Here is a 26,814-nt window from a genome sequence, read left to right as displayed (position 1 = left end):
AGTGAATGAAATAATCATCGGAAGTGAATACACACCAGTATTTTTGTATCTAAGCTTCTCTGTTACCCACAGTGTCTGACCCACGAGTCTTGAATGGCTGTCTCATGCCATTTCACCTTTTAATTTGTAGCTAAAATATGAAAGGGGTTGTTTAAATTATGGGAATTTAAAAAAAATTAGCCTCATTTTCTGGTGTTTTTTACTTTAGAAAATGATAAAAATATATACCTATTCATTTTTAAGTAATCATAAAAGTTACTACCTAAAAGAAAATAAATCATAAACTACTAATATTACAAGAAAATCTTTTGATAAAGACTTGCTTCCTCGTGATATTGAGTCTCTTTATACTTAGTATAAAAATATTCTTTATTTTTTATGTTTTTAAATTAAAATCTGTGAAAGATATCAGCTTTGCATTGGTTATCACTGCTGAATATCTTATCTAAGTTTAGTAAGGGGGGGGGGCGAAAGTGACACTTTTTGAAACCAAAACTAAGAGTCAACAAAGGAACTCAACTAAAAAAAAGGGTTACAGGTCTGAGATTTTGCATGGCAGTTGCTTTATAGGGGTACAATATGGAACTGTGAAGAAACGGCGGCGCAACCGCTGAAAACCGCCGTTTCCCGCCGTAATTTTTGTTGCCTTTTCTCGGCGGTTTTCGGCGGTTGCGCCGCCGTTTCTTCACATTTCCATATTGTACCCCTATAAAGCAACTGCCATGCAAAATGTCAGACCTGTAACTCTTTTTTTAGTTGAGTTCCTTTGACTTTTAGTTTTGGTTTCAAAAAGTGTCACTTTCGCCCCCCCCCCCTTTAAATCCACACCGTAAATAAAGGTTCAACATCCCCCAACAAGGACTATTAAATGTAATATTCGGCCAATTATGATAAACAAACATAACCCTTTCGATAGAATAAAATTATTAGTGAATTTTTTGGAAATTGTTAGTTTTGTACTAACCAATCAAGGATTATTTAAAGTCCTCTTAAGTTTTCAAACTAACGAATAAAAGAACGTGTCCAACATCTAGTAAAATATTCAGACCAATTTTACCTCCCAACCTGATAACTGGCCATCCATCCATCCCTATATTATCTTTTCATAAGCCGTTTAAAGGCGGCAGTTTGGCGGCTATTAGGCGGCTGCCAATCTCCGCTGTGATAAAAAATGTTAAAATCTGCTTAATATTCTACCATCTCTGCAACACTATTTACAATCTGAATCAGGAATAAAAAGAATGGCACCCATTTTATTCCACAACCTTTGTCGGGGAAGTCTTAATTTAATTTAATCAAAAGCATTCTTAGTAGTCTACCGTTGGTGTCACCGCTCTGACAATGCAACAGAGTATAAATTTTTTACTATTTTGTATGATCTGTTAAAAATTTAAATTTTAATATACCTCAATAACTTTAAATAAGTTATACAAAAATAGTTATATATCGCATTGTATTATAAAACCAGATTTGTTAGCCCCGAAATATAATGATTTTAATTTTAATATTCGTTGAAAATTGTCTGTAATACGAAGCTCTACATGATTTTTCAGTATAGCTGAGAACCGGTTCTAATTCAGTGAATATTAATCAGTTTCAAAGCCATACTGAAAAAGTAATTCAAAGACACAAAAATGACATGAAACCAATTTAAAAAATACTTAACTTTAAAAGTCCTAAAATGCGTGAAATTCAGCCATCCCGCAAAACTTAATGCCCCTTGTCAAGTAAATCTATTAGAGGGACTCCGAAGTCGTGACGAACAAAAATTGCCTTTTCCGACCCTTTCTGCGATGATAAAAAGATTCGCCTGCAAAAATAAACATTTTTTTTTTGTGTGTAAGATATTAAAGTTTTAAAAGGCAATAAAAGTAAAACCATTCAATTTTAACGTGTTAAAAGTAAATAACAAAGATCAAATATATTTTGCAATTTTTTAAAGGAATTTAGCCAGAGCGAAAGGGGACAATGGGCTGTTTATTACACTAGTCCTCAAAGTTTTAAAATAACGTTTTCTAGTTCGTTGGGGATTGGGGACTTCAGTGAATTTTAATTAGTTCGTTCATTAAGCCGAGTATTCAATGTTTCAACTACTAATTCTATTCTGCAATATTACAGCTTATTGGAATAAAATAAAAGTTGACAATTTTATCATTGCTATAGATAGATATGTTTCCTTTGGGAAGCTCTTTAACCCTGTGGGGCTTATACAGATCTTCCTTTACCTAAACAAACTCAAATGTACTTAAATGATAAATTAATGTCATCTATTTGAATAAGGAAATTAAGATTTTTGGCAAAAATTAGCTAATATGTCAAAATTGTGACCATAATTTGCTTCTAAATACACACAAAAAACACTAAATACATAACATCCGGTTAAAAACAGAGAGGGAACGGTCAATAGCGTTTAAATTTGTCAACTTGTATTTCTCCCCCCACATTTAATACCAAGCTACCAAATGAAAAACTTAACAAATAAAATAATTAAGGACGCTTTATTTATCTTCCATAATTATATCCCTGGATCCCTGAGTTGAAATAAAAAGGTTGAATAAAGGGTTGCGGATTATTATTATTGTTGTCTACTTAGCCTTAAACCATGGATGGGGATAGGTTACCCGAAGAAAAATTATTTTACTGGTAATATTTCCTTATTTAACAATAACAGATTATTAATATTTAGTAAGGTGAAAAAATAAAATACAATTTGTCTTAATAATGACACTTTTTGACTGAGTATAGGATAGATATCTCTTAAGAAACAAGCTGTTGAGCAACAGAGAGGTTGTAGACAGTTAAAAGTAATTTACAACTCTTTCTTTCCCTCAATATTTGTCAGAATTTGTGATTCTTGCCCTGATGAATAAGTACATTCACATTTAGACTTGGATATGTCTCAGGAAGGAGGGAGAAAATCACCCCAAAAAATTTACAACCCTTTCTTCTCGCCAAAGCCCCAAAAACAGGCTTAAACCAGAATAAGGGAAGGATTTTTTAATATTCCACAAACCTATCCCTGGAATCCGTGGTTAAATACACATTTAGAATTGCATATGTCTACACAATTTTGCAACTTGTGATTTCATGCCAATTTTGGCGGTTACCATTTACCACGGAGATAGGGATAGAACAATGGATGATAAATCCGTCATCAAATTCTATGAAAATTTGTTTTTAAAGCCTGTTATTTTCCATGGGAAAGGAGACATTGGGCTTTTTACTAACACTAGTCTCCAAAGTTTTATAATAGTGTTTTTTATTTGTTGGAATAACAACCTGGGGACTTTTAACAAATTTTGATGGGTTCATTTATTTAGTTGAATGTCCAAACACTAATTGCACTTTACAGAAGAGGTAATTTTTTTGTATCATCATTGGGGATATACATCAATTTATCTGCAATTGTCTTATCCCTTTAGATCCGTGCCTTTTTCCCTGAGATAGCTATAATTCTTCAAGAGTATACTTATTCACAAGAGCTAGGAAGCGTCAAATATTCTTATATACATATATTTGGTTGAAGTAAGGTTTGTAGATTAATTTATGCCAAAGTTAAATAGCTGTCTCCTGAAAAAAAACATAAAACAGCAATTAAAGGTGATTTATACTTTATTGACTAATAAAACTATCAATCCAGCTTCTTATTGCCTATTGGCATGCTTTGATCTAATTATTTTTCCATGTTAGATTCCTGACCTCAAAATGTATACTAGTAGCTTCGCTTCCATAAAAAGGTAAATAATCAAAGATTTGAAAGGTAAATACAATGACATTAATTGATACACATCCCCAATCATGATGAACAAAATTATCACTTATGTAGCATATAGAAGTATCCAAAATTTCTAATCCAACAAATGAGAGAAAGTATTCACAGAACTTTAGGTACTAGTGTAATTTACAGCCCAGTGTCCCCTCTCTCTTTCTAGAAATAATGTGAAGGAAATAAAAATAATGTAATGTTTAATTAAAGGTAATTTAGTTGGGCAGCTAGCCGGGCATACAAACAAGATGCAGAGACCCCGGAGGGATCATAATACAATAATTACACACCTATACAACAAATATGGATAAAGGAAACAAAAATCTGCTAAAAATACTTTTAACACAAATTTTTTTGCAATTAACTATTCCACTAATCAAAATAATGTAGACCCGCGACCGTGGCTCAACACGTAGCGCATCCGCTCGTCGTCGGGAAGGTGTTAGGTTCGAATCTCGGTCCGACACCGCGTCATAACTAAAGACGTTAAAAATGGTTCCCACTGCTACTATGTCAGATGCGCGACGTAAATAGTTAGAGTGGGGGGAATGCCTTGGCCCAAAACAGGCGCAACTCGTTACCATGCACAGTTAGGACTTCTCAGACAAAGGTCGTGCATCACAGAGAGTTGGTTGTCTGTAATGTACTGTACCACGGGTATGAGGTGAAGGACCAAGAGTCTGGCCTTGAGTTGACAAGTTGACTGTTCAGTCCAGGTGCAACTCACCCATACGACATTAGCATTAGCAATCAAAATAATGTTTGTTTTCTTATAAATATTAATCAAGAATGATTTTATTCATGAACAAGAATAGAGATATAAAATCTTCTTTAAAATAGAGGGGTTTTAACCAAAAAATAATAAAAATAATACATCAATTATTTATTTGTATTATGTTTTAAAGCAAACTAATAAAATAATAATAAAATCTAACCTCACCACACCCAAAATAAAAACCCAAACCACAAAATTAAAATATTCTTTATCCCTGTAAAAGTAACAATTTAGCAGCACACCAAGGCCCTGTCAATTTTTAACTTAAAACCAAAGATAGTCAACTCAGGCCTTTTTGAAATCCAGAAATCTTTTTTTCTTCAAATAAATAGGTAAGCTAGTAAAATTGGTAAAATATTAAAAATAAAATATGTGATTTTTCTTACCTTAGATAGTCAGACTTAAGTTGTATGCTATCGCTACTGAAACTAAACCTCTTTCTTAAAATCAAAAAACCCCAAATGGAAAAAGCATGCTAAAATACCTCAAAAAAAGGTAATATTTAGGCAGTTTTACCTCCATTGTGCACTTAACGTTGCAATAATTTCCCTCAATCTCCAGTAGCCACCCCCCCCCCCTCCCACACAAATATTGATTTTATTATTATTAATAAATCTTTTTTGGCACTTGTTGGGTAATCTATATCCGCATGGTTCTCCTAATAAACCTTACTTTACCTAACCTAATATAATCAATCATCTCAAATTAGGGGAAGGGGGGCACTCATGGCCCACTTGATGATTTGTGGGATACTGAAGTAAATTTACCTAATAAAATAACAAAGGCTCACACTTTTAGGATGCATTTGAATTTTAGTTGCGTAGCTTCCTATAGTATGAACTTTTTTTTGCACAACGTTCGTTCGACGATTCCTTACTTTCAAATCGTTTAGATAAATGTACCTTACTTTAATGTCTATTGTTAATTGACTGATTCTAAGAATTCCAAATCATACTCCCTACTTTTTGATTCAAAAGTAAAAGTAAAAAAAAATTGGGTGGGAGAATTTTCTTCAAGGTGCGATTTCTCTTGGAAAATAGTTATAGACCTTTCCTGGACATATGAGAAGCTGCATTGAAAAGGAAAAACAATATTGGTCCAGCAGTTGGCAAGATCATTCGGTACACACAGATAGACATATCGACATCCTGTCACTTTTATATTAGGCTAACTGTGCTAGTTATCAGTGTTAGTCATGAATAAATTAATCCTTGTTTTTTTCTTCAGAAATGTGTAAAAATGCGTATTTTTCTATAAATGTTTGTGTGACCCTTGCAGGCGTTTTTAATGGGCTACCTAGGACAAAAAGACCTAATCCCTGTCAACATTGCATTTATTACATGACAAATACAATTATAAAAATTGTGTTTTAGGTACAATGTTTTCATAAACTTGTATAGTTTTAATAGGTATTAGTATTCAGCTTTTCGGGGATAGTAAATGGAAAATTGTAACCTCGGGTACAACAAAACTGGTAATACATCTATGATTTAATATTTTTTGAAAATCGTCTATAATACACGATACAATATATGATTTTTCAGTATTGCTCAAAAATGGTTCTAATCCAGCGAATATAAATCAGGTTTGAAGCCATATTGGAAAGACTATAAGTAGTGAAGCAATCAAGCTAACATTAATAGCAGAAGTAAAGTATTATACAGTAATTCACTGAATATGACATTTTTACTATAGTTCTTGTAAAAAAAAAACTTGTAAATAAAATGTAAATTGGTCCTTCAATGTTAACAGGGAAGCTTCAGATAATTTATAATTTGTATTTCTAATGTTGAAACGAAATTGTAATAATTTAAAAGTTTTGACCGAGGCCTGGGGATACGCTGTGTGTGTATGTGTGTGTTGGGGGGGGAGGGGATACGCTGGGTAGTAAGGACCTGCAACAACATTAAATGAATGACAGGATGAACAGTAGTCCGATAATGTACGCTAGTTTAAAATATACAACAACTAAATTCTGTAAATGCCTCTATTTACACAACGGGGTAAGAAGTTGGCGAAAAATAGCCCAAAACCATCCCAAGGCATGATTCTAAAAATAAAACAACCTCCATCCCAGGACCTATGTGAAGCTTCCCTAAAATAAAGAACGCAATCGGTTAGGTTCGAAATCTTAAGCTATAAACAAAAAAAACTCACTACTTTATATAATATAATAGAATGTATACCTATTTAGTTTTTAAAATCACTTGTTTGAACATTTTCATAAATAAACTTCTTTAAAAATATTTGTAAAACTCGAGAAAGCCAGTATGTACAGAAATAGTACAAAGTACAAGATCAGACCCTAAGTCTGTCTGCCATCATTAAATGAAGGGGAAGTACATAACAAAGAATAATATTCTAAAAATAGATTTTTAAATCTACTAAAAACTATATATGGACAACAATGACTAAAAAAGGTGTAGAAACATTGAGATACTTTTAAAAAGATTCTGTAACATCTATGTTAAAAAGACAGTTATGGAAAAAATATCACAAACGTTAATACGAAGGGTTAGTAAAGGCTTACACGTGCAGAAAGACAGAAAGAGAACAGATACCCCCCCCCCTGAAACAAAAAAATCTTTTTCGATTGCAAAAAAATTCTTCATAAAACCTATGCCTGTACTATGTCTATGTAGAATAAGGGAAGTTAATTCTAGCGTGTCGGTAGCATTTTACTAATTGACTTATGGTTTGGGTACTGTCCGTAGGTCAGTCCGTCTGTCTGTCTGTCTGTCTGTCTGTATGTCCGTCACAAGACTAATTGACTTATGTTTAGGGTTCCTAACAGTCTTTTTGACCTTCTCTAGGTGCTATTTATTTTAAACCAATGAGGGAGGGAGGAATGTAAATTATACTGGTACCCAAAGTTTTATAAACATATTCTCTCATTCGTCTTAAAAATATTTTAGGAATTTTATTATACAATGATTGGGTTAGGGTCAAGCGGGGCATTAACCGGTAAGGGGCATTACCGGTAATTTTTTATCCACCTTCAGAAAATGACATTTATCTCCATGTTCTAATCGACTGACAGAAAAAAAACATAAAACCAAATTTGTTTCTTATTAAATTGCCTACAAAAAAGTATAAAATGAAATTTTTGTGAGGTGAATCTTAAGGGTACTTTTTGGGTCTCAAAGTTGGACGAAAATTTTTTTTTTTCCAAAAATTTTTTCACCTAGGTGTATAAAGATCGACCTACACAAAAATTGGTAAGAACTAGAACTGATCCGTAAAAACCTTTTGAACTAAGAATTGCCCGCTCTTTCCAAATCCGTTGAGAGCTTAAATGTAGAGTTTATATTTTTTTCAAAAATGACCAAAGTTCGCGCGGGGTATTTTTCGGTAACGTCGAAAAAAAATTCAAATTCGATTTTTAAGATCAATTTCAGGTTTTCTTTGGTAAAATCTAAAATTTAATATGGGCTTTTTAAGAATTAGGCCAAAAAGTGAATAGAACAGGTGTTTTTTTATATAAAAAAATTTAAATTTTATTTTTCAAGAAAATTTTTGTGAAAAAAAAATCGAAATTTCTCGTCTTTTAAAAAAAATAATTTTTGAAATAGAAGGAATAGTCCGATCTTTATGAATTTTTTTGTGGATAATCCCTATAACCTATACTAATTATGATTATTTTTGTTTGACTGGCCGTTTGGCCGTTTTTCATCGATTTTTTTTAGGTTGAAAAGACGTTACCCACAATGCCCCACCATGGGGCATTTATCGGTAATTTCTTTGAGTCCAATTATGACAAACTTCTAAAAGTCCTAGGATAACGTCCTATTAGGACCTGAGAGTACTTTCCGTAAGCTTTCTAATGGTCTTGGTCCCATTTAAAAATATTAATATTTACCCCATTTTTTTTTCAAAAAACCGAAAAAATTACCGGTTATGCCCATCTCACCCTATACAAAACAGCAATTTCCACTAATAATTTCAATCTACAGAATAAGTATTTTTGTTTATCCTAATTGGAGTTGTACATCAATTTATCGCCCATTGTCTTATTCCTAAAGATCCATTATTTTAACTTTTAGAGGGAATGAATGATGAAAGATATGTTAAACAAACCAAACCTGAATCCCCAATTTTAAACGTTTTATTTCGCACGTAAGAATTTGCATGTCACAGTATACAGAACGAGAAGCTTCAATATAAAGGAGAACCATATTGGTTCAGCGGTTAGCGAGATCATTCCTTACATACGGACTGACATCCTATTGCTTTATTACAGGGAAATATTATATCAAAACTTATTTTTAAACTAGATAATTGGTTAAAATCTTTTATGGTTTTGTGCGATTGTTCAACAATTATATACATAACAGTTCTTGAGTACTTAAGTGGTATGGTATGGTTTTAAGAAAATAACAATAATCAGAGAGGGAAAGGACATTGGACTGTAATTTATTCTGGTACCCAAAGTTTTAAAAGGACGTTCCCTTATTCTTTGGCTAAAAGACTTCTGGGGGGGGGGGGTATCTTTTAGTAACAAACGAATGAAATATTTTTTTAAGAACAATGATATCTATCCTTAAGATTAAGTAATATCTCTCTTATAATCACCACACATACACAAACACTCACACACACTCTTACACACACACACACACACACACACAAAGTTTAACCTGTATTTTGATTAGATAATTAGTTTGAATTCAACTCATTGAGTCACAAAGCTTCATTTGGTTTAGTGCAGTTTCTACAAACTAACTTAATTATATAAATAGCCGGAATATCCAGGAATCTTAAATAATAAGACAGTGGATGACAAATTGATGTACATTCCCAGTGATAATGAACAAGGTTACCACTTCTGTATATTAATAATATGGATTAAAATATTTTGACATTGTTTAATTTGAACCAAACAATCAAGATATAATCAAAATACCTACAGCTCTTAAGCCAACGAATGTGAATTGTTCATTATCGCATTGCATCGTTTTATTATTGTATAAAAAGCTTTTCGCGGATGTTAAAATGAAAACTTAGATTGAAACAAGTTTTGTGAGCCCGGGCTAACAAAACTAGTATTACTTTTATGATTTTTTTGTGAAAAATTATGTGTAATATAATGCTATACATAATTTTTCAGGATGGCTAAGAAACAGTTCTAATCCAGGGGATATCAATCAGTTTCTAAACTTTAGCTACATTAAATGAACGTCTAATTGGGTGACAAAGAATTGCACCATTAACTGTTGAAACTGAAAGATCATTAAAAAGATCAATGAGCCCCTATTCATCAAATGTCTTAATAATTTCCATTAATATCTCTTGAACAGCTTATTCTATTTGTTTAAATGTTAAGAGAAGCTTTTCTTTGTTATAGGCAGGTTTTAGGCTATGTAAGCTACTATAGCTTGGTCCGATAATGATATCATAACCGATAAATTGCTGGCTTATCATTAAATAAACAATACAAGAAAATGTCAAATTTAGTGATTCATATACAAATTATTACTTATACTATAAGGCCTCTAGGGGCACTTGAGTAAGAAATAGTATAGATTTTTTTGAGGGGGAGGAGGGTATTTTTCTTTTTTTTAGGAAGGTTGGGGGTGTCCCACCCTCCAAAAATTAGCTTAAAACTATTAAATACCCAGTTGGTATATTCCCTGAAGAAGAGCCCAATCGGTTTAGCTGTTACTGACATCTTAAACTTCAGACAGGTGGACAGACAGACAGACATCATTCTACTGTGTATTATAGATTGATATTATTCTGTTAATTATTGTATCACTTATAATAAACACAATTGTCCTTGTTAATACATTTTGACAAATTCTTGGAAAATTTAAAATGTCGACAGATAATGATGTACAAAAATGCAAGTAATGCATAAAAAGGAAGCATATTAACAAAAAACGTTTGTTAAGATTGAGCGGTGTACTTGTCAAATTAATGTCATGATAATAGAGACAAATGCAGGCAGGGATGCTTTATCTGAAGAAAAAACTATTTTGCCTTCAACTTTAAAACCTCAGTTCCTTTATTTATGTAAATTTAATAATGTATTACATTATCCAGCTGAAAAGTAATGTGCAAAATAACTTTTCTTCAGATGAAAAATCATTCCCTGATTTTTTATACAGACTGCAAATCTACCGTAATATTTAACACTCTACTCCTTAATTAGTATTAGATTCAGGGTTTTTTTTCTATTTAGTTTTTCAATATCAAATTTACAATAATATTCTTCACTTGATGTAATTCGTTTCTAATGGCCTTTTAGTTTAAATTAAAACAATTAACTTATAAACAGTAAAAAAGGAAATTTATAGCATACTCAGTAAATGTAATTAGTGACAATAAGCAAGTAATCGCATGTTTTGAGTATATCTGTCTGCGAATCAGGGTTCCGGAGCCGGGAGCAGCAACATTTTTAGTGGAGCCAGAGCCGGATCCGGAGCCGTATTTTTCGTTAACAACGGCTCCGGACTAGCTAAAAATGATTTTTTAAAGTAATATTATAATTTGGCAACGGTCTATTTTCATATAATAAACTGAAAAACTATTGTTACTTAACAAATAGACACACATCCTTCTACTTTTATATAGCTTTAATCAAATAAAAGCAAAATATTTTATATTATTTATTTTATTTTATCAAATTCAATAATGAAAAAAAAATTGATATATTAATTTTAAGGTGGGAGCCGGAGCCGGAGCTGGAGCCGGAGCCGGAGCTGGAGCCGGAGCCGGAGCCGCATCAAAATTATACGGCTCCGACACCCTGCTGCGAATTGTAAAAAAAAAATTATAAATAAATGACTAACAAACGAAAGCATAGAAATGCTTCTATTTCTATTGTATCTAGAAAAATTATGTAAAAATCTTGATAGGATTTAAGAGGGCTGTGTAGGATTAATTCATCTTAATTATTGCTATTATATGAAAACATGAAAACACGACTATGTACTTGCATTTTTTTTCCACGCTAGGCTACTCTATAATATGTCTACCTATTTTGTATCTAGAACAAGGATAACAACATCCATAAAAGCTTTGAAACGGTAATAAAAACAAACTTTAACACTATTAGAGTGTCAGAACTGAATAAGCAGAATATAAGATATAAGTCTAAACAAAATTGTAAGTAAATTTTTGCAAAACTGCCTAAATAAAGATACTATTTTTAGGACTTCGCCTTCGCTTATAAAATTGTACCTTGTTGTAATTTGAATCAGTATTTCAAAAATCTTATGAATAAAATAATTAGGTATATAATAGAAAAAGGGAGGGGGGGGGCGAAAGTGACACTTTTTGAAACCAAAACTAAAAGTCAAAGGAACTCAACTAAAAAAAGAGTTACAGGTCTAGCATTTGGCATGGCAGTTGCTTTATAGGGGTACAATATAAAACTGTGAAGAAACGGCGGCGCAACCGCCAAAAACCGCCGAGAAAAGGCAAAAAAAAATTCGGCGGGAAACGGCGGTTTTCGGCGGTTGCGCCGCCGTTTCTTCACAGTTCCATATTGTACCCCTATAAAGCAACTGCCATGCAAAATCTCAGACCTGTAACTCTTTTTTTAGTTGAGTTCCTTTGTTGACTTTTAGTTTTGGTTTCAAAAAGTGTCACTTTCGCCCCCCCCCCCCCTTTTAACTTTAAAAGCTTTACATGATATATATTCGTGTCTGCTAAAACTTCATGATATTATTAGATTGCTATTTTCATGGACATGCCTATCCTTGTTAAAATTGTAAACTGTAAAAGAGGGTATATCATAAGATTTGCACATTTTTTATGCATAAAATCAGTTATATTATGCAATTTTGCAGTAATATAAATCAATGTTATGTCACTCTCATACAAAATATTAGGCAGATAAAAACATCTTTTCCGCCGATCAAAATAACAGGATCATAAAATAACATCATTTATTGTATTGTATTATAGACAACTTTCAGCGGATAATAAAATGAAAATTATGAGTTTAAAAACAGTTTTGTAAGACCCGAGGGACCGAAGGCCATGGCTAACAAAACTGGCATTAATATTAAGATTTTTATTTTAAAACTCGTGGAAAATTGTCTGCAATGCGTTGCTATACATGATACTTCAGTATGACTGAGAACCGGTTTAAATCCAGCGGATATTAATCGGTTTTAAAGCCATACAGTAAAAAATACAGGAAAAGACTGCTTTTTTTGAGAAAAAAAAAATTTTAGATTAATCTTTTTGAGTTTAAATTTTAAACGGGGGGGAAGAGAGGATGTAGAATAGTTGCATAACTCACAGACGAAGCTTGATCTACATATGAAAACGAGAACCTTAAAAAAAGAGGTTTGAAAACTCAGCCATAAAAATATGTAAATAAATAAGGGAAAGTGCTTCTTCACTATGAAACGCTTTTTAAACAAGGACAATTTTGTATATAAGTAGCAGACAAGACAGTTATAAAAAATAGAATGATAATTTTTGATAGAAATGATTTTCTAAATGTTGATAACGAACGTATTTACGTAATGCACTAGGTATAAAGTAGCTGCGCTACTAAACAAATCATTCATACGATTCATATGATTTAAATATGAAAGCAAATATCTTCTGAATTGTACTTTAAAAGATTTGAATATGTTTAGCAAAATATAATATTGCATAAATTGATTATGAAAGCTATTATCCATTGGAAATTTTCTATAAAAAATGTACAGTAAAATATTGTATTATATTAACATAAGTAATAGTTTAAAACTTTAAAATGCTTTGCAAAGGGAAGCTCTTCAATTTCAATGTATTAGCAATCATTCTTTTTAAATATTTAATGTACAATTAATGAAATTTTAAAATTAGACAAAAACAAAGATAATAATCTAAAATGGGTTAAGTCCAACATTTTCAGTTTGGTATTAAAATTAAGTATCATATCTTAATACAAACAATTTTCCACGAATAATAAAACAAATATCCTAAAATCAATACCAGTTTAGTTGGCCCGGGTCTTTGGTATCTCTTGGCGAACTTAATTCGAATTAAATTAATCTTATAATTTTCATTTTACTATCCTCGGAAAGCTGTCTATAATACGATGCATTCGTGCATTTAAGGTCTGTGCTAGAATTTAATTCTTGGTAGAGAGAGTGGGGACAATAGGCTAATTATTACACAATTCCCCAAAGTTTTATAATAACGCTTTCCTATTCGTTGGCTTACAACTTTGGAGACTTGAGTGAATTTTGATTGGTTAATTCATTAAATTAAGTGTTCCAACGTTTCAGCCACCAATTTCAATCTAGGTACAGAAGGGGTAATTTTGAGTATCATTATTTGGGATATGTACATCAATCTATCGGCCATTGTCTTATCCCTTTAGACCCCTGAATTGTTGGTGGCCGCCGGTATTACAGATCTAGACAGGATGTTTAGCTTAACAAATTAGTTTCAGCTATAACAGCAAATAACTGATCAGTAAATTAAGAATTTATTTGCAATTTAATGAATTTTTAAAATATGAATAAATCTGAAAGTACAGTATTATTGAATCTTGATTGGTTGGTTTAAACTAACTAAACTATTCAACCAATAATTTTAATCTACAGAATGCATTATTTTGTTCATTATTATTGGGGATGTACATGCAGTTATAGTCGATCGTCTTATCCATTAAGTTCCATAAAAACATGATAAAACATTACTTATAATTATTTTGGTTATATTACTTATCCTTTTATTTATAAGAGATCTACATATTTCAAATATAATGCTCGGTTGGATTTTACATACGCCAATAGAGGCTTAGATAACTTTTTTTCTATTGAAGATAGTACACTAATTCAAGTGTCCTGAAAATATATAAACATGGGAAAAGCAGTAATTGATATATTATGCCTTTTATAAGAAAAGAAAATTACTGTCATTTTTAGTATTAATTTTCATAAATTAAGCACATTCATAGGGACGTCCAAGCTTTTTTTTCAAGGGTGTGTACAATGAGAAGTTTCAAAGTTATGAGGGGTAAAAAATTAGGTAAATAAATGCGGGATTTCAAAGATTGAGAAGGACTAAACACCCCTTTATCCCATTCCCCACCCTTGCACGTCTTTGCACATTCAAATATGGTGCAAAAATGACCATTTTGAATAAATCATTTTATATATCTATTACATTTTAAAATGGTGAATGATAATTTCTAATTTTGCATTACTTTAAGTTTATGCTCGTAGCAAAGCTACATTTTAATTTTTTAAAGCGATATTTTTATTTCTTTGTTTTGTCAACATTCCGTATTATGACTAAAAATAAATAAACGCTTTTTGCAAGTCAAGTCCAAGTAATCGGTAATCCCAATTCCTCATTCGCTAGACAAATAATCTAACACAAAATTTAAGCTATGAAGTAAAGAAACTCTTATAATGAATTTGGTAAATGTAATGATTATTAAGCAAGCTTTCTTATATAGCACATAAAACGACGCATAGAGAGGCTGCGTAGCGTAATATCATAAGAAATTGTACTCTTGTTGATTGATGAGAGAGAGCCAGACCGACAAACGGAGAAATACCTCACATTCAAACGTAGCTGCGCTATTAAAATGTTAAGAATTAATTACCAAAAGGTCAATGTCATAATAAGTATTAAAACAAGGGTAATAAAAAAAAACTAATTCTGTTCCAGTTAAATCTAAATCGAGTTTAACCAAAAATAAAATCAATTTTAGAATTAATCAATCTTTACTAGTTGGTTATGATGTAATAGGAAATTTTAAAGAAAATTAATCATTCTAAGATATTTTGGGCGAAATAAATTTTTCTAAATTACCTTCACACTGATTTTCTTATCAAAAATAATTAAGAGGGATTTTTCATCTAAAGAAAAACACTTGCTTTTAACTATTCTTCCAGTCGAAAATAATCATTGATGAGAAAAAAAAGTGTAGAATGAAAGGTTGAAGAATTATATATATAAAAGTAAATTCTCGACAGCCTACCTTATTTTCTTCGACAGTTTTCTCTCTGGCATTATCAGAGAACATCCGTCGTTTTCCCTCAAAACTGGATATTTCCTCCTCTCCAGGGGGAATAAATGTCCGGGGGTCCACACAACCATCAGTTCTGAAATAACAAATAGGGTTAGGAATTTCTGACAAGTGAATTTTTGACCGAATGATATTTTTTTACCTATAACCTAAGAATCTTCATTTTTAACCATGTAGTTTTAGATATTTTAAATTAAACTACGAGGTAAAGTTTTTCTTTGATTATCTTTATGGTTGACAAAGTTAACACGAAAGTTTAGATAGCTTAAGTCATTAATATTTTTTTAAACTACCCAAGCTGAGTAAAAATATTATTTACAATATGTATATTTTAGTGTTAATATCACAAGTGGCTTCACCCCTTACAATTAGGGGATGGAAGCTACGGTGTGGGAGAAAAATATACTTTAATTTGAAACACAAGAGCTTTAAACTATCCCTGGACCTATGTGAAGCTTCCCTAAAATTGAGAACTAAATCGGTTTAGTGGATAGCAAGACCTTGACTGACAAACAAACAAAAATCTTACTACTTTATATAATAAAACTAGCGGCTACGCCCCCTAGAAGCCTCTAGGGGCACTTAAGGTAGGAGGGGGATAAGTCGACCTCATCCCATTTTATATTTGAGTTTCAAAAGTAAAGAAAATTATTTTTTTTGGGAGGGGGGAGGGGGGTAAAGACACCCTCCCCAAAAATAGTTTAAAGCCTTCCCAGGACCTACAAGAAGCTTCACTGTAAAGGAGAACTAAATCGGTTTAGTGGTTCACGAGATCTTGACTGACAAACAAACAAAAAACTTTACTACTTTATATAATGGTATTAATATTTTTATGAAGTATTAAACCATTGTGTGTGAAAAAATGTCAACATGACCTTACTTTTTTGTATACGATGTTATCATTTTTTTTGGCTACACCTTCCATTTTCCGTGTATACAATAGGGTTATAGGGATAGAAAAATGAACTATAATTATTCTGTAACTGTTTATTATATGTGAAACTAGCAGCTATGCCCCTCGAGATCTTAGGACGAAGGGTAAAAGTCGACCCCCAACCCCCATTTCAATTTAAAATTTTAAATTAGAAAACAAAGGGGGTACGAAGGCCATTTATTAGGGGCGATGACACTATTCCCCAAAATAGTTAAAAAACCTTCCCAGGATCTATTAGCAGCTTCACTGTGAATGAGAAATATACGGTTATGCGTTTCCTTAAAAGATACTTCGGTACACACAGACAAACAGCCTGTTACTTTTATATAAGCATAACTAAGACAGACATGCAACTTGTTGATTGAAAAACCTTTATCGGGAAGTGCTAATAGTTGTTTTTATGGGCCAAGGCATTACCACATTATTCCTGATTATCATCGAAGTGAAAAAGTGTCAAGATCCTGGAATAATTCGGGCGGATAAAATGGAAGATACTCAGAAATAAACTTATAAAGAATATGTTATTGTAAAGCAGTAAAAAATGCTAATGACTAATATTAAGCTTCATTGAAAATATAAAAAAAACGCAATTGCATTTATAACTAATTAAAATTAAATAAAGTGACATAGAATTGTATTTATACGAAAGACAAATTAGACTCCCTTCCAATATATTGAAGTTAGTTTAAAAATATCAAATTTCAAATTTAATAGAAGATTAATTTATCTTTCAATGTCTTATCATTCACATATTTAGGGCTATAACAATGGACAAAGAATTAATCTTTTCCCTTAAAAAACATGAGAAATTCTGCCTTGGAGGGGGGGGGGGGAATTGGCTGTGGATTAATATCATCGACATTGTCTCAATCTAATATACTCTATAACCAATAGAAAGAAAGCAAAAAAGGAATATAAAATAAATGCAATAATATTAAAGTGCCCAAGAGAAAGCAAAAAAAGAACATAAAATAAATGCAATAACATTATAAAGTGCCTAAGTGTCCCTTTAAGTGAACCCTGGTCCGGAAATAATCCTTGGCAAGAGTTTTTATCAACCCCTCTCTTCAGGCCTAACGCTACACTTATAATCATATCACAGCATAGTTATATCAGGAAAACCCACTAAAACCTGCTGTAATTATCAATTGTAAATAATCTTAGAACCAGATTCAGCTCTCTAGTTTTAAAGGGAATAAAGGCGTTAAATTTAAAGTCACGACTAAAGTGTACCTATAAAACAACAGAAAAAAATGTATCTCGATATTTTTAGTCAATACCTACCTAATAATGAAGTCTATAAACTAAGAAAACCTAAATTAGTATGTTTCTTTAAACAAAACCCTATCTTTCTTGTTTATTGGCGGATTTTAAATATTTTATTGTTTCAATTTATAGACCTACATTCACGGCAATACATCAATCAGAGATTCATTTTAAAATGACCCAAAACAAATAATATTTTTTATTGATGTGCTATCAATGGACATAACTATCCTTGTAATTTTTAAATATTTTTGTTATTGCGAATAAACGTTTGCAACTGCCCCTTTAAGTGCCCTCAATCTCAGTTCCCTTAAAAAATTAATGTTCTTGCGAAATTACTGATAATATATGTATACACCAAAAGGGGGAATAGGTTAGTGAAATATAAATAAATCGGTGTTTCCCCTCACAAACCCTTGTTTGTTTGTTCATTACTTTAGTTTAGGTTATCCCGGCAGGAGATAGGCAAAGAGGATAACAAACTACCCATTTTCAATTATTTAAAAAATAAGGGGTAGGAGGACGTTTTCAAAGTCCGACAGGTACTTTAAGGTAAAGCATCAATATATCCCATAAATGACGTATGGACGGACAGATCCTAACTGAAGAGTAGCTGCACCCAGAGAGAGAGAGAGGGGACAATGGGCTGTATATTACACTCATCTCTATAATGACGGTTTATTATTCGTTGGCTTAACAACTTTGGGGACTTTGGTGAATCTTAATTAGTCTGTTTATTAAGTTAAGTGTTCAAACGAATTAACCACTAATTTTAACTTTGGGGACAGTAAATTTTGATTGGGTGGTTAATTAAGTAGAGTGTTTAATCTTAATCAACAGAAGGGGTAGTTTTGTGTATCATCATTGGGGATGTACATCAATTTATAGTCCTTTGTCATATCCCTTTAGATTTCTGATCTGCACCAAGTCAATAAATAAGGAGCTAATGTTTATTAAGCTATGGACTTCCTTGCCTAATAATAGAAAAAAAGAATTGAGATAAAGTGATGAAAATTGCAAACTTGGCCAATGGCGTGCACATGATATTTGTTATGAAGGGGTAAATGCTAACGCCCCCCCCCCCAAAAAAAAAAAATTCTAAGGGGAGGGCGGATAATACAATGCATCGTTCCTAGAAATTGTAAAGGGGAAGTAATAACCCATTATCCCCCCTTCATGTGCACGCTCTTACACTGGTGTAATGCAAAGATTGTGCAAACTTTTTTTCTGCAAAGTTTTGATGGATGGAATTCTCCTGGTATAAAGTAAAGGATTTATCATTGAAAGAAAGCTATTTTTCCTCTAACGTTTCTTCTAGTCAATGAATTCTTTAATTCGCTAGGTATCTTTTGAGTAGCATTTCATTACGATTTTTAACATAATTAACAAAAAATGTTCAAAATATCTCAATCTTAACATTTAGACACGTGTAAAGTACTGAATTATCTTAAAATTTAATTTAAAAATTATCTTAGGGATCCCTTTCTGCCTGAAAGTGAGTTTTGATGAAAAAGTGGCCCAAACAAATTTGTAAAATTGCAACCGTAATGAGAAGCGTAAACAAGAGAGGGAGGCGGAACTTTTTATAAAATTGTAAACATAGTAAGGGAGGAGTAATTGTCTTATCCCTTTAGATCCCTGTTATAAACAACAATAATTAGTTTGTTCTAATTACAACTTAAGTTTGATTATAAAGTGGAATATACACAAATAAGAAGTAAAAGCAGCCGTTGCCGTTTTATGGTCGAAAAGACATATCAGAAACAATAAAAGATAAAAACAAGCATGATTATGTCCACAAGAAGTACACAGAGAACAACTTTTAGGATAAAGAAAACATTACATAAATCTGAGGCACGTTTTGTTAAAATTTGAAAGACTGTATAAGTAGATCCTAAAATTATAATTTTTCTCAATATATGTCGGGTTTGCTAAACGGTCTATTTATCACATAAACAGACATGCGTTAGTTAACGAAAAGCGTCACTCCCTGAAAACTTATTTTTTTTTTTCTGCCAACCAGTTTCTAAAAAAAATTATCTGCACCCCATTATTTTGATATTCGCTCGGCCATCTTAAATTTAATTGTCCGCAATTAATATTTTGATTACATTTTCAATGCAATAGCAATAGATGCAACCAGGAGTTGAGTAATAGGTAATTTACCTCTAACTGCCTATTTGAGCATAGAACCCCTCTTCCATTTTTTTAAAATAAATTATAAATAATGGGTGGAATAGTGTTTTCTTTAAACGTCAGATTAGGTTAGATTGAGTACTAGGTAGCCCCGCAGGTTTAAAGCTTCCCGCAGAGGGTAGGCATAGCCCCCCCTCCAGATTTGCAATTAATTTCAAATAAAAGGAGGGGGTTTCAGCGCTTGGTAGGCACTTTTACATGTGTATCTTAGTACTTCATTCGTATTCAAATATTCTTCTTGTTAGATTCCAAATCAAAGCGTAGCAACTCTATAATTATTTTTAAATTTCCTGTTATCCCTGAATTTAACAGGCAAAAAAGCAATGTCAGGAAACAAATTTGTATTGGTGCTGCTTCGATCAAAGGATAAGTGGGTATGACAATGTTTGAAAAATTAATCTTAATCCAAATTCGTTTAGAATGATTCATTGATTAATTGTAAACATTGTGATAAAATAAGTCTGCAGATTAATTTCATCATCATTGTCCTGTCCCTCCCATTTTTTTATCAAGGAAATCAAAATATGCCATTGCTTTCAGTATTTCAAAATCGAAGGAGAAAAAAATATTTTGTTTTGGTAGCTATTGTACATTAAAATGACAGATATTTATTAGAATAAATTTAAGTTAATCAAAAAATGAACAGCTCTCTGTGATTCTAGCCGTTATAGGTAAAAAATGTCCAATGATAGATAAATTAACACTATCTCTAATTTTAAAGCTACCAAAACCAGAATCTTATGGAAATTCTACAAAAAAAGAAAAGTTTACCTGAGCCAAATATGCTTGGTTGAAGTGACAAGGTATAGGTCGTCTTCCAATGCCTCCAGTAGTCGGGACAAACAAACCAGGCTCTGAAATTTAATAAATATATTAAAATATGTCTTTGAACATCATGAAAATTATTCAAGTATGTTTTCAAAACATACTCAGAGCCATAGTAAAAAATCATGTATCGTTACATATTACACAAATTTTCTATGAATGATAAAATACAATCAATAATAGGTATTAATAGTATAGCAGTTTTGTTAGCAATGGCATTAGGGCTAACAAAACTAGAATTAATCTTATAATTTTTCATTTTACTATCAGCGGATATCTGTCTATTATAATAGGATATAAAAAATAACTATTACTAATTGAGAGATATGATATCTGAAGAAAAACATTTTTGTCATAAAAATCTACATTTTGTTTTTTTGTAAGCATTGAAATTTACTTAATCAGATGTACCAACTGTTATGGCCAGAAAAAATAAAGTATTTTTTAGATTCATTCATTTTTAAAAACACATAGTTTAACTGTCAATTAATATTTAAAAACCTTAGGTATCAAATATGCTTTTAAAAAGCTTGGCAAAAAAATGGACCATATTACACAAAGAAAATATACAGGTTTAAATGGAAATTCATATACTTCAATCTATCTTATAAATATGAAAGATTAAAAAATCATCAGTATGCTTTTTTTGCTACATACATATTTATTTAATCTTGATTTTTCAATTATTGCTGGGACTCAAACTGTGGTTTTCGGTTGAAAGATCGGGTCCTCTACAAATTCTTAACTGATCGGATTTTATACCTAAATAATTGCATTAGCCTTCTACCTTTCCAGTACGGATATTAAATATTCTCAAGAGCATTACAGACCAGCGAACAACGTGAGCTGTAGGCTAGTTTTAAAAAAACGGAGTGTCCCTTTTGATTGTACCAAAAAGAATCCAATCAATCCGAGCTCTCATTAAGGTCTGATTAAAATGTAGTTAATTAACAAGTAAAAAAAGGAGGGCTTTTCAGAGATTTAATGGATTTGACATGTTAACAAAAAAATGTGATCCCCCACAAGTAGATTAAAACCTTCCAAAGACCTAAAGCTTCTGTAAGAGATAACTCTATAGTCCCAGTGGTTTACGAGAACTTAACAGCCATACAGACTGGCAGACATCCATCCTATCTCTTTTTTATAGAGATTTTACAAAAAAAAAATAGTTTTTTCAAATATTTTTTATGAAAATTCTAAATCCCTTTATTAATGACGAAGTAGCTCGTATAAAAGTAATCTTTAATCTGTTAAGCACAGGCTGATTAAAAAAAATCCGCGCTACCCATTATTTGATAAAACAGTCTGTGTCTTCAATGGATTAATTAATGGTTTGAACAGCAAGTTTTCTAAGGGGGGGGGGGGGTAACACCCCTACACCTCCATCCTTGGACGTCTATGCCTATAGGTCTATAAATCAAATTCTTTGTAATGGTCCTGGATAGTTTTTAGGCTGTTTTTTACAATGGTTTAGGTAAAACATTCACAATCAAAAAGGAAACAGTTTAAAATCAGTCTAAGACAAGTTCTAAAAGATCGAGAATGTTAGAGGAAAAAGATGAATATATTAATATTTGTGAAATTTTCCTCCTTTCAAGATAAAAATAATGACTGCACAGCAAAAATTATTTTACATTCTAACGTGTGCAAGAGAAATTTAGCCGTTAAATTTAAGTTATGGAAATTCTAAAGAAAAATTATGATTATCTTTATTTCTATTTATAAGCAAAATGATTTACAGCCTTTTTGCGCATTTTGGCTTTTTTAAAGTTATAAATCAATGGTGTTCGTATAAAACAGTGGAATTTTTTATAATGGATATAGGATATACGTTGATGTATTGACAGGGGAGAACTTGTCGTTAATTCAGCTCGCTCATTGGACCCCGTTTTTTGGTCAGTTCGTGCATCCAATAGGAGATAAGGGGAGAGGGTGGATGTGGGGTATCGTCTTTTTAGCCAGTTGAGAGCAACACTTTATTAGAGTACATGAAAATCTGGTGCAACATCCAATTAATATATATCTATTATTAGAATCAGTAGAACCATTTTGTGTAAGATACGAACTCATAACCACTAAACTGAATTGTAAATTACAAAATAAAACTATTAAAGTTTTTTGCTATTATTATGATTATTATTATATTTTCTACACACAAATCAACAACTTATTTTTAATGATTTATAACTTAAGAATTAAGTTTTATGGAGGTTCAATTATTTTACATTCAAATGACGTAAATGTTTTTTTTCTATGGATTTATGAAGTTATCTTTAGTTGTATAAATTCTATCGTGTACATTTTCACCGAGTACTATTATAAAAAAGAAAATATTTTCCATAAGTATCACAGCGATAACAGACTAACAAGTTATGCAGTAATTTGAAAGAACTTCTGCAAAAATTTTAACAGGAATGGATTTGAAACTTTAAAAATCCACCAATGCACACTGGTACTTTGACAAAGGATGACGTACTGACGTTATGTACGTTTTTATAGAGCAGCTGCGCTCCTGTGAAAGAAAGACTTTTGCACAAACAAGACTCAAACCGTGATCAAGATGCCCTTGTTTTCTTGCAGGAGATCTCACAAAACAACCACATTGTAAGTGCCTCTAATAGCACTTACAATATTTTGTTTACTAGCATTGATATTTTAACAAAAAAAATAGAGCCATTGCTTGTAATGGGGTTAAACTATCAAACCCCCCCAATTAAAAGACATTGTAGATAATTCCGTTGTAATTGATAAACAATCTTTTTGTTGGGTTAAAAGTTTATATGTATGTAGGTACATACATACGTGATATAGTACAAAAAATATTTTTGCTTTGCCTAAATAGTTTTCAAAATGATATTATAATATTAACAACAATCCATTCACTGTAAACCAGGCCGGGAGGGAAGGGACATTGGAATTTAAGTGACGCTTAAAAACAGATCCTCCCATTTGTTAGCTTAAAAACTTTGATTAAATATTGATTGGATGGTACAAAACAGTTTGAACCATTAATTTAATTATGTCCATCTATTCGTCGTTAATTGTCAAATTCCTAAAGAACTCCATTTCTTTATGAATTAAAACCAAAATTCAGACCTTGCTTTTTTTAACAACGTCAGGTACTTATTAGGATTGCAGCAATGGGCTTTTTACCCCCCAAATAACGATGATACCCCCAAAATTTTAAAAATAGAGATTTTAACCACCTCCCTCCCCATTAAAATGTTACCTCCAACCTTAGAAGGAGGTAATAATATGCAAAAAATGAGACAAGTTTTAAAAAATTAACTTCTAAACAATCCAAAGTTTATAAAACTTTCTTAACATTCACGTATCCACCCGTTTCTTATTTCTCAGAGATATAGGGGTATACAAGAAGATAAAATAAAGTGAGTTATAAAGCAGATGTTCAGTGTCCATAAAAAAAACGGGAGAGGGGCAGAAAAAGATATAAAATAAGAAAACAGAAAATCGCAAAAGCTTTTGTAGCATGACCGACAAACTGACGGACCAAATAAATTGTAAGCAGGATAAGTAAGGGGTATCTTCAATAAAAAGCAGAAGTCTATCTTAATTAGCAGCCGAGAAAATCACAATACCCCATTCAGCGTTAAGGACATACGGACAGTAAATAATAGAGAAGCTTCCCTGCTAAGTTTTAAAATTCTTTCTTCCTGTAGATTGAAAATAAAGTATGAAATAAAACTTCAAATGTCCCATCCATTTGTCCCTGATAATTTGAAACATGAGATTAAGAAGTTCCCCAAAAGGAAAACCATTTCAAATATTTTTACAACTTCATTTGCAAGTCAAATTTTGCTATTAACAGTAGCGAAGCTACTCAATAATTAGGAAATGTATGTCCATCCGTCAATACGTCACTTAATTGTTCTGCATTTATAATTTCATGTTTTTGCTGATCTACATACAGCGGTTTAATCCTTATTTAAATGTAACAAGATCTGTGTCTGTCTGTGTGTAACGAAAGATCTCGCTAACCGCTGAACCGATTAGGTTCTCCTTTACAGTGTAGCTTCTCATGGGCCCTGGGAAGATTTATAACCATATTTGGGAAATTATATAACTATTTTGAGGGAGGGTAATACCACCCTCCCAAGAAAAATCGCTCATAGAAAAATTGACATCTCCCTTTTAAAAAAAAAAATCTAATATTGAAATGAAATAGTTTTTTTCATATGTATTAAAACTTTTACTATATTGATATTAATATCATGTTTTATGATATGATATTAAGTCAGCAATTAATTACCGTAATATAATCATAAAGATAAAGGCACCACATTAATTTATTATCTATAATATAAGGTTGATAATAAAGAGTTGCTGATTCGTTCATATTTTTTAGTAGAGTAGTTACTCTATTATAATGTATGTCCGTCTGTCCATTTGTCCAATAATGTTTACAAAAAACAGTGACTTTTAAGTATCTTGAGGGATAAGACAACGGGCAATAAATTATAGTGCACTCTCAATTGTGATTAGCTAAATAATCCCTTTTGTAGATTAGCATTATTGGAGAAAACACTGGTAGTTTGTACCAACCAATCAAAATTTAATAAAGTCCCCAAAGCCTAAAAATTAGAAAATTATCTATTGTTACTTTTAGAAATTTTCTGATAAAAAACGGATAAACTTATGAGTTCAAATTAAGAGCAACTGCGCTCCTTTTAATAGCTTATACATTACATTTGAAATAACACAATCAGACCTATTTAAAGCATTTTTTTTACATGTGCTAAATAATGCAAGTATGTATGTACTATGCAAAATTATCATATTCAAGCATGCGAATAAATGTGTATCAAGTTAAAATTGTTGTTAACCTAGAAAAACACTTGTGAGGGCTTTGTTTCAAGATTATTATACTGTTAGTTTTATACACGTGTGGCAAGGAAGGAGGGGACAATGAGCTGTTTATTTCACTAGTCCTTAAAGTCTTAAAATAACGTTTTCCTATCCGTTGGCTTAACAACATTGGATATTGAATTTTTATTGGTTGGTTAATTAAGTTGAGTGTCTAAAAGTTTCGACCACCAATTGTAATCTACAGAAGGGGTAATTTTGTGCATCATCATTGGAGATGAACATAAATTTACCTACCATTGTCTTATCCCTTTAGATCACTGTGTTTATGGATTCTGTTATTTAAACAACCAGCAAAAATACAGCTACAGCATTTTCGACATTACGAGGATGTGTTTTGTCAATTTCCGCATTTTCTGTGCTTTTTCAAATCGGCAAAATTAAACTGTTAAAAAATTTTAAACAGCTTTAATGTATCACTTTGGGTACATGGCAATTTTGCAACATGCTTAAATCTGACATACAAAAAAGGAATCCTTTATGGTTATTTGTAAGCTAATGGCGATGAAGAGGGAATGAGGATAATTTTCGTTTTTATATGACATGTAAAAATTGGACAGGGGGGGGGGGCATTGGTCTAAAATTTCGATGAGTGATTTCTTTAAAGATTTAAGAAACTTATAAGATAGTTTTTGAGACAGACCCACAACTATAAAATACATCGGCTAATTTTTAAAATAATGTTCTTATCACAAAAAAAATAATCCCCTTTAATGTTTTAATAAACATGACCTTAATATTGTTAATTATCAAATAAAGTACTTTTTATATTCAACAATATTTTGAGTAAAAAAAAGTAATTTTAAGCTTAATTTTGGCATTTTGAGTGAATGGCTTTTAGAAAATAAAACTTTTTTTTGCAACAATCATTGCATTACTAAATGTAAAAATACAAGAACAAACATATCAAAAAATTCATTAAGACAAAAATTACAAAAAAAAAAGATAATATTATTTATAATATTCAATTAAGCGCAGCTACTCTATAACCGTAATTGCACACAAAACATCATTCAACAATCAATAAACACTGTCAAACAAACATTTGCATGCTAAAGATCTCGGAAACTGCTGGTCCAAATTAATTGTACTTTTCAGGGAATCTTTGTAAATGTCTTTATGTTTAAGGCTATTTTCATGAACTCCTTCGCCCTCTCCTAGAGGCTAGGGGTAAGTAT

General features: G+C 31.6%; 2 protein-coding genes across 8 annotated transcripts in view; one reads left to right on the top strand and one right to left on the bottom strand.

The window, feature by feature from the left end:
• LOC145322525 (activin receptor type-1B-like) overlaps window positions 1-26,814 on the top strand; it is a 279,945-nt gene that overhangs the window by 105,653 nt on the left and 147,478 nt on the right. The gene's annotated exons all lie outside the window — the stretch shown is intronic.
• The window catches only part of LOC145322524 (protein spire homolog 1-like), a 199,256-nt gene that overhangs the window by 120,015 nt on the left and 52,427 nt on the right, over window positions 1-26,814 (bottom strand). For all 6 annotated transcript variants that reach the window (XM_080164618.1, XM_080164622.1, XM_080164620.1 and 3 more), the window contains exons 2-3: window positions 20,699-20,781; window positions 15,484-15,607 (exon numbers count right to left, since the gene is read on the bottom strand). In XM_080164618.1, the coding sequence (XP_080020744.1) occupies window positions 15,484-15,607; window positions 20,699-20,781 (207 nt within the window). The remainder of the gene's footprint in view (window positions 1-15,483; window positions 15,608-20,698; window positions 20,782-26,814) is intronic.

This window comes from Acartia tonsa, chromosome 6 (genome assembly GCF_053477335.1).
Source record: "Acartia tonsa isolate MP-2025a chromosome 6, ASM5347733v1, whole genome shotgun sequence".
NCBI lineage: Eukaryota > Metazoa > Arthropoda > Copepoda > Calanoida > Acartiidae > Acartia > Acartia tonsa.
This window is presented reverse-complemented; position numbering and strand designations above follow the sequence as displayed.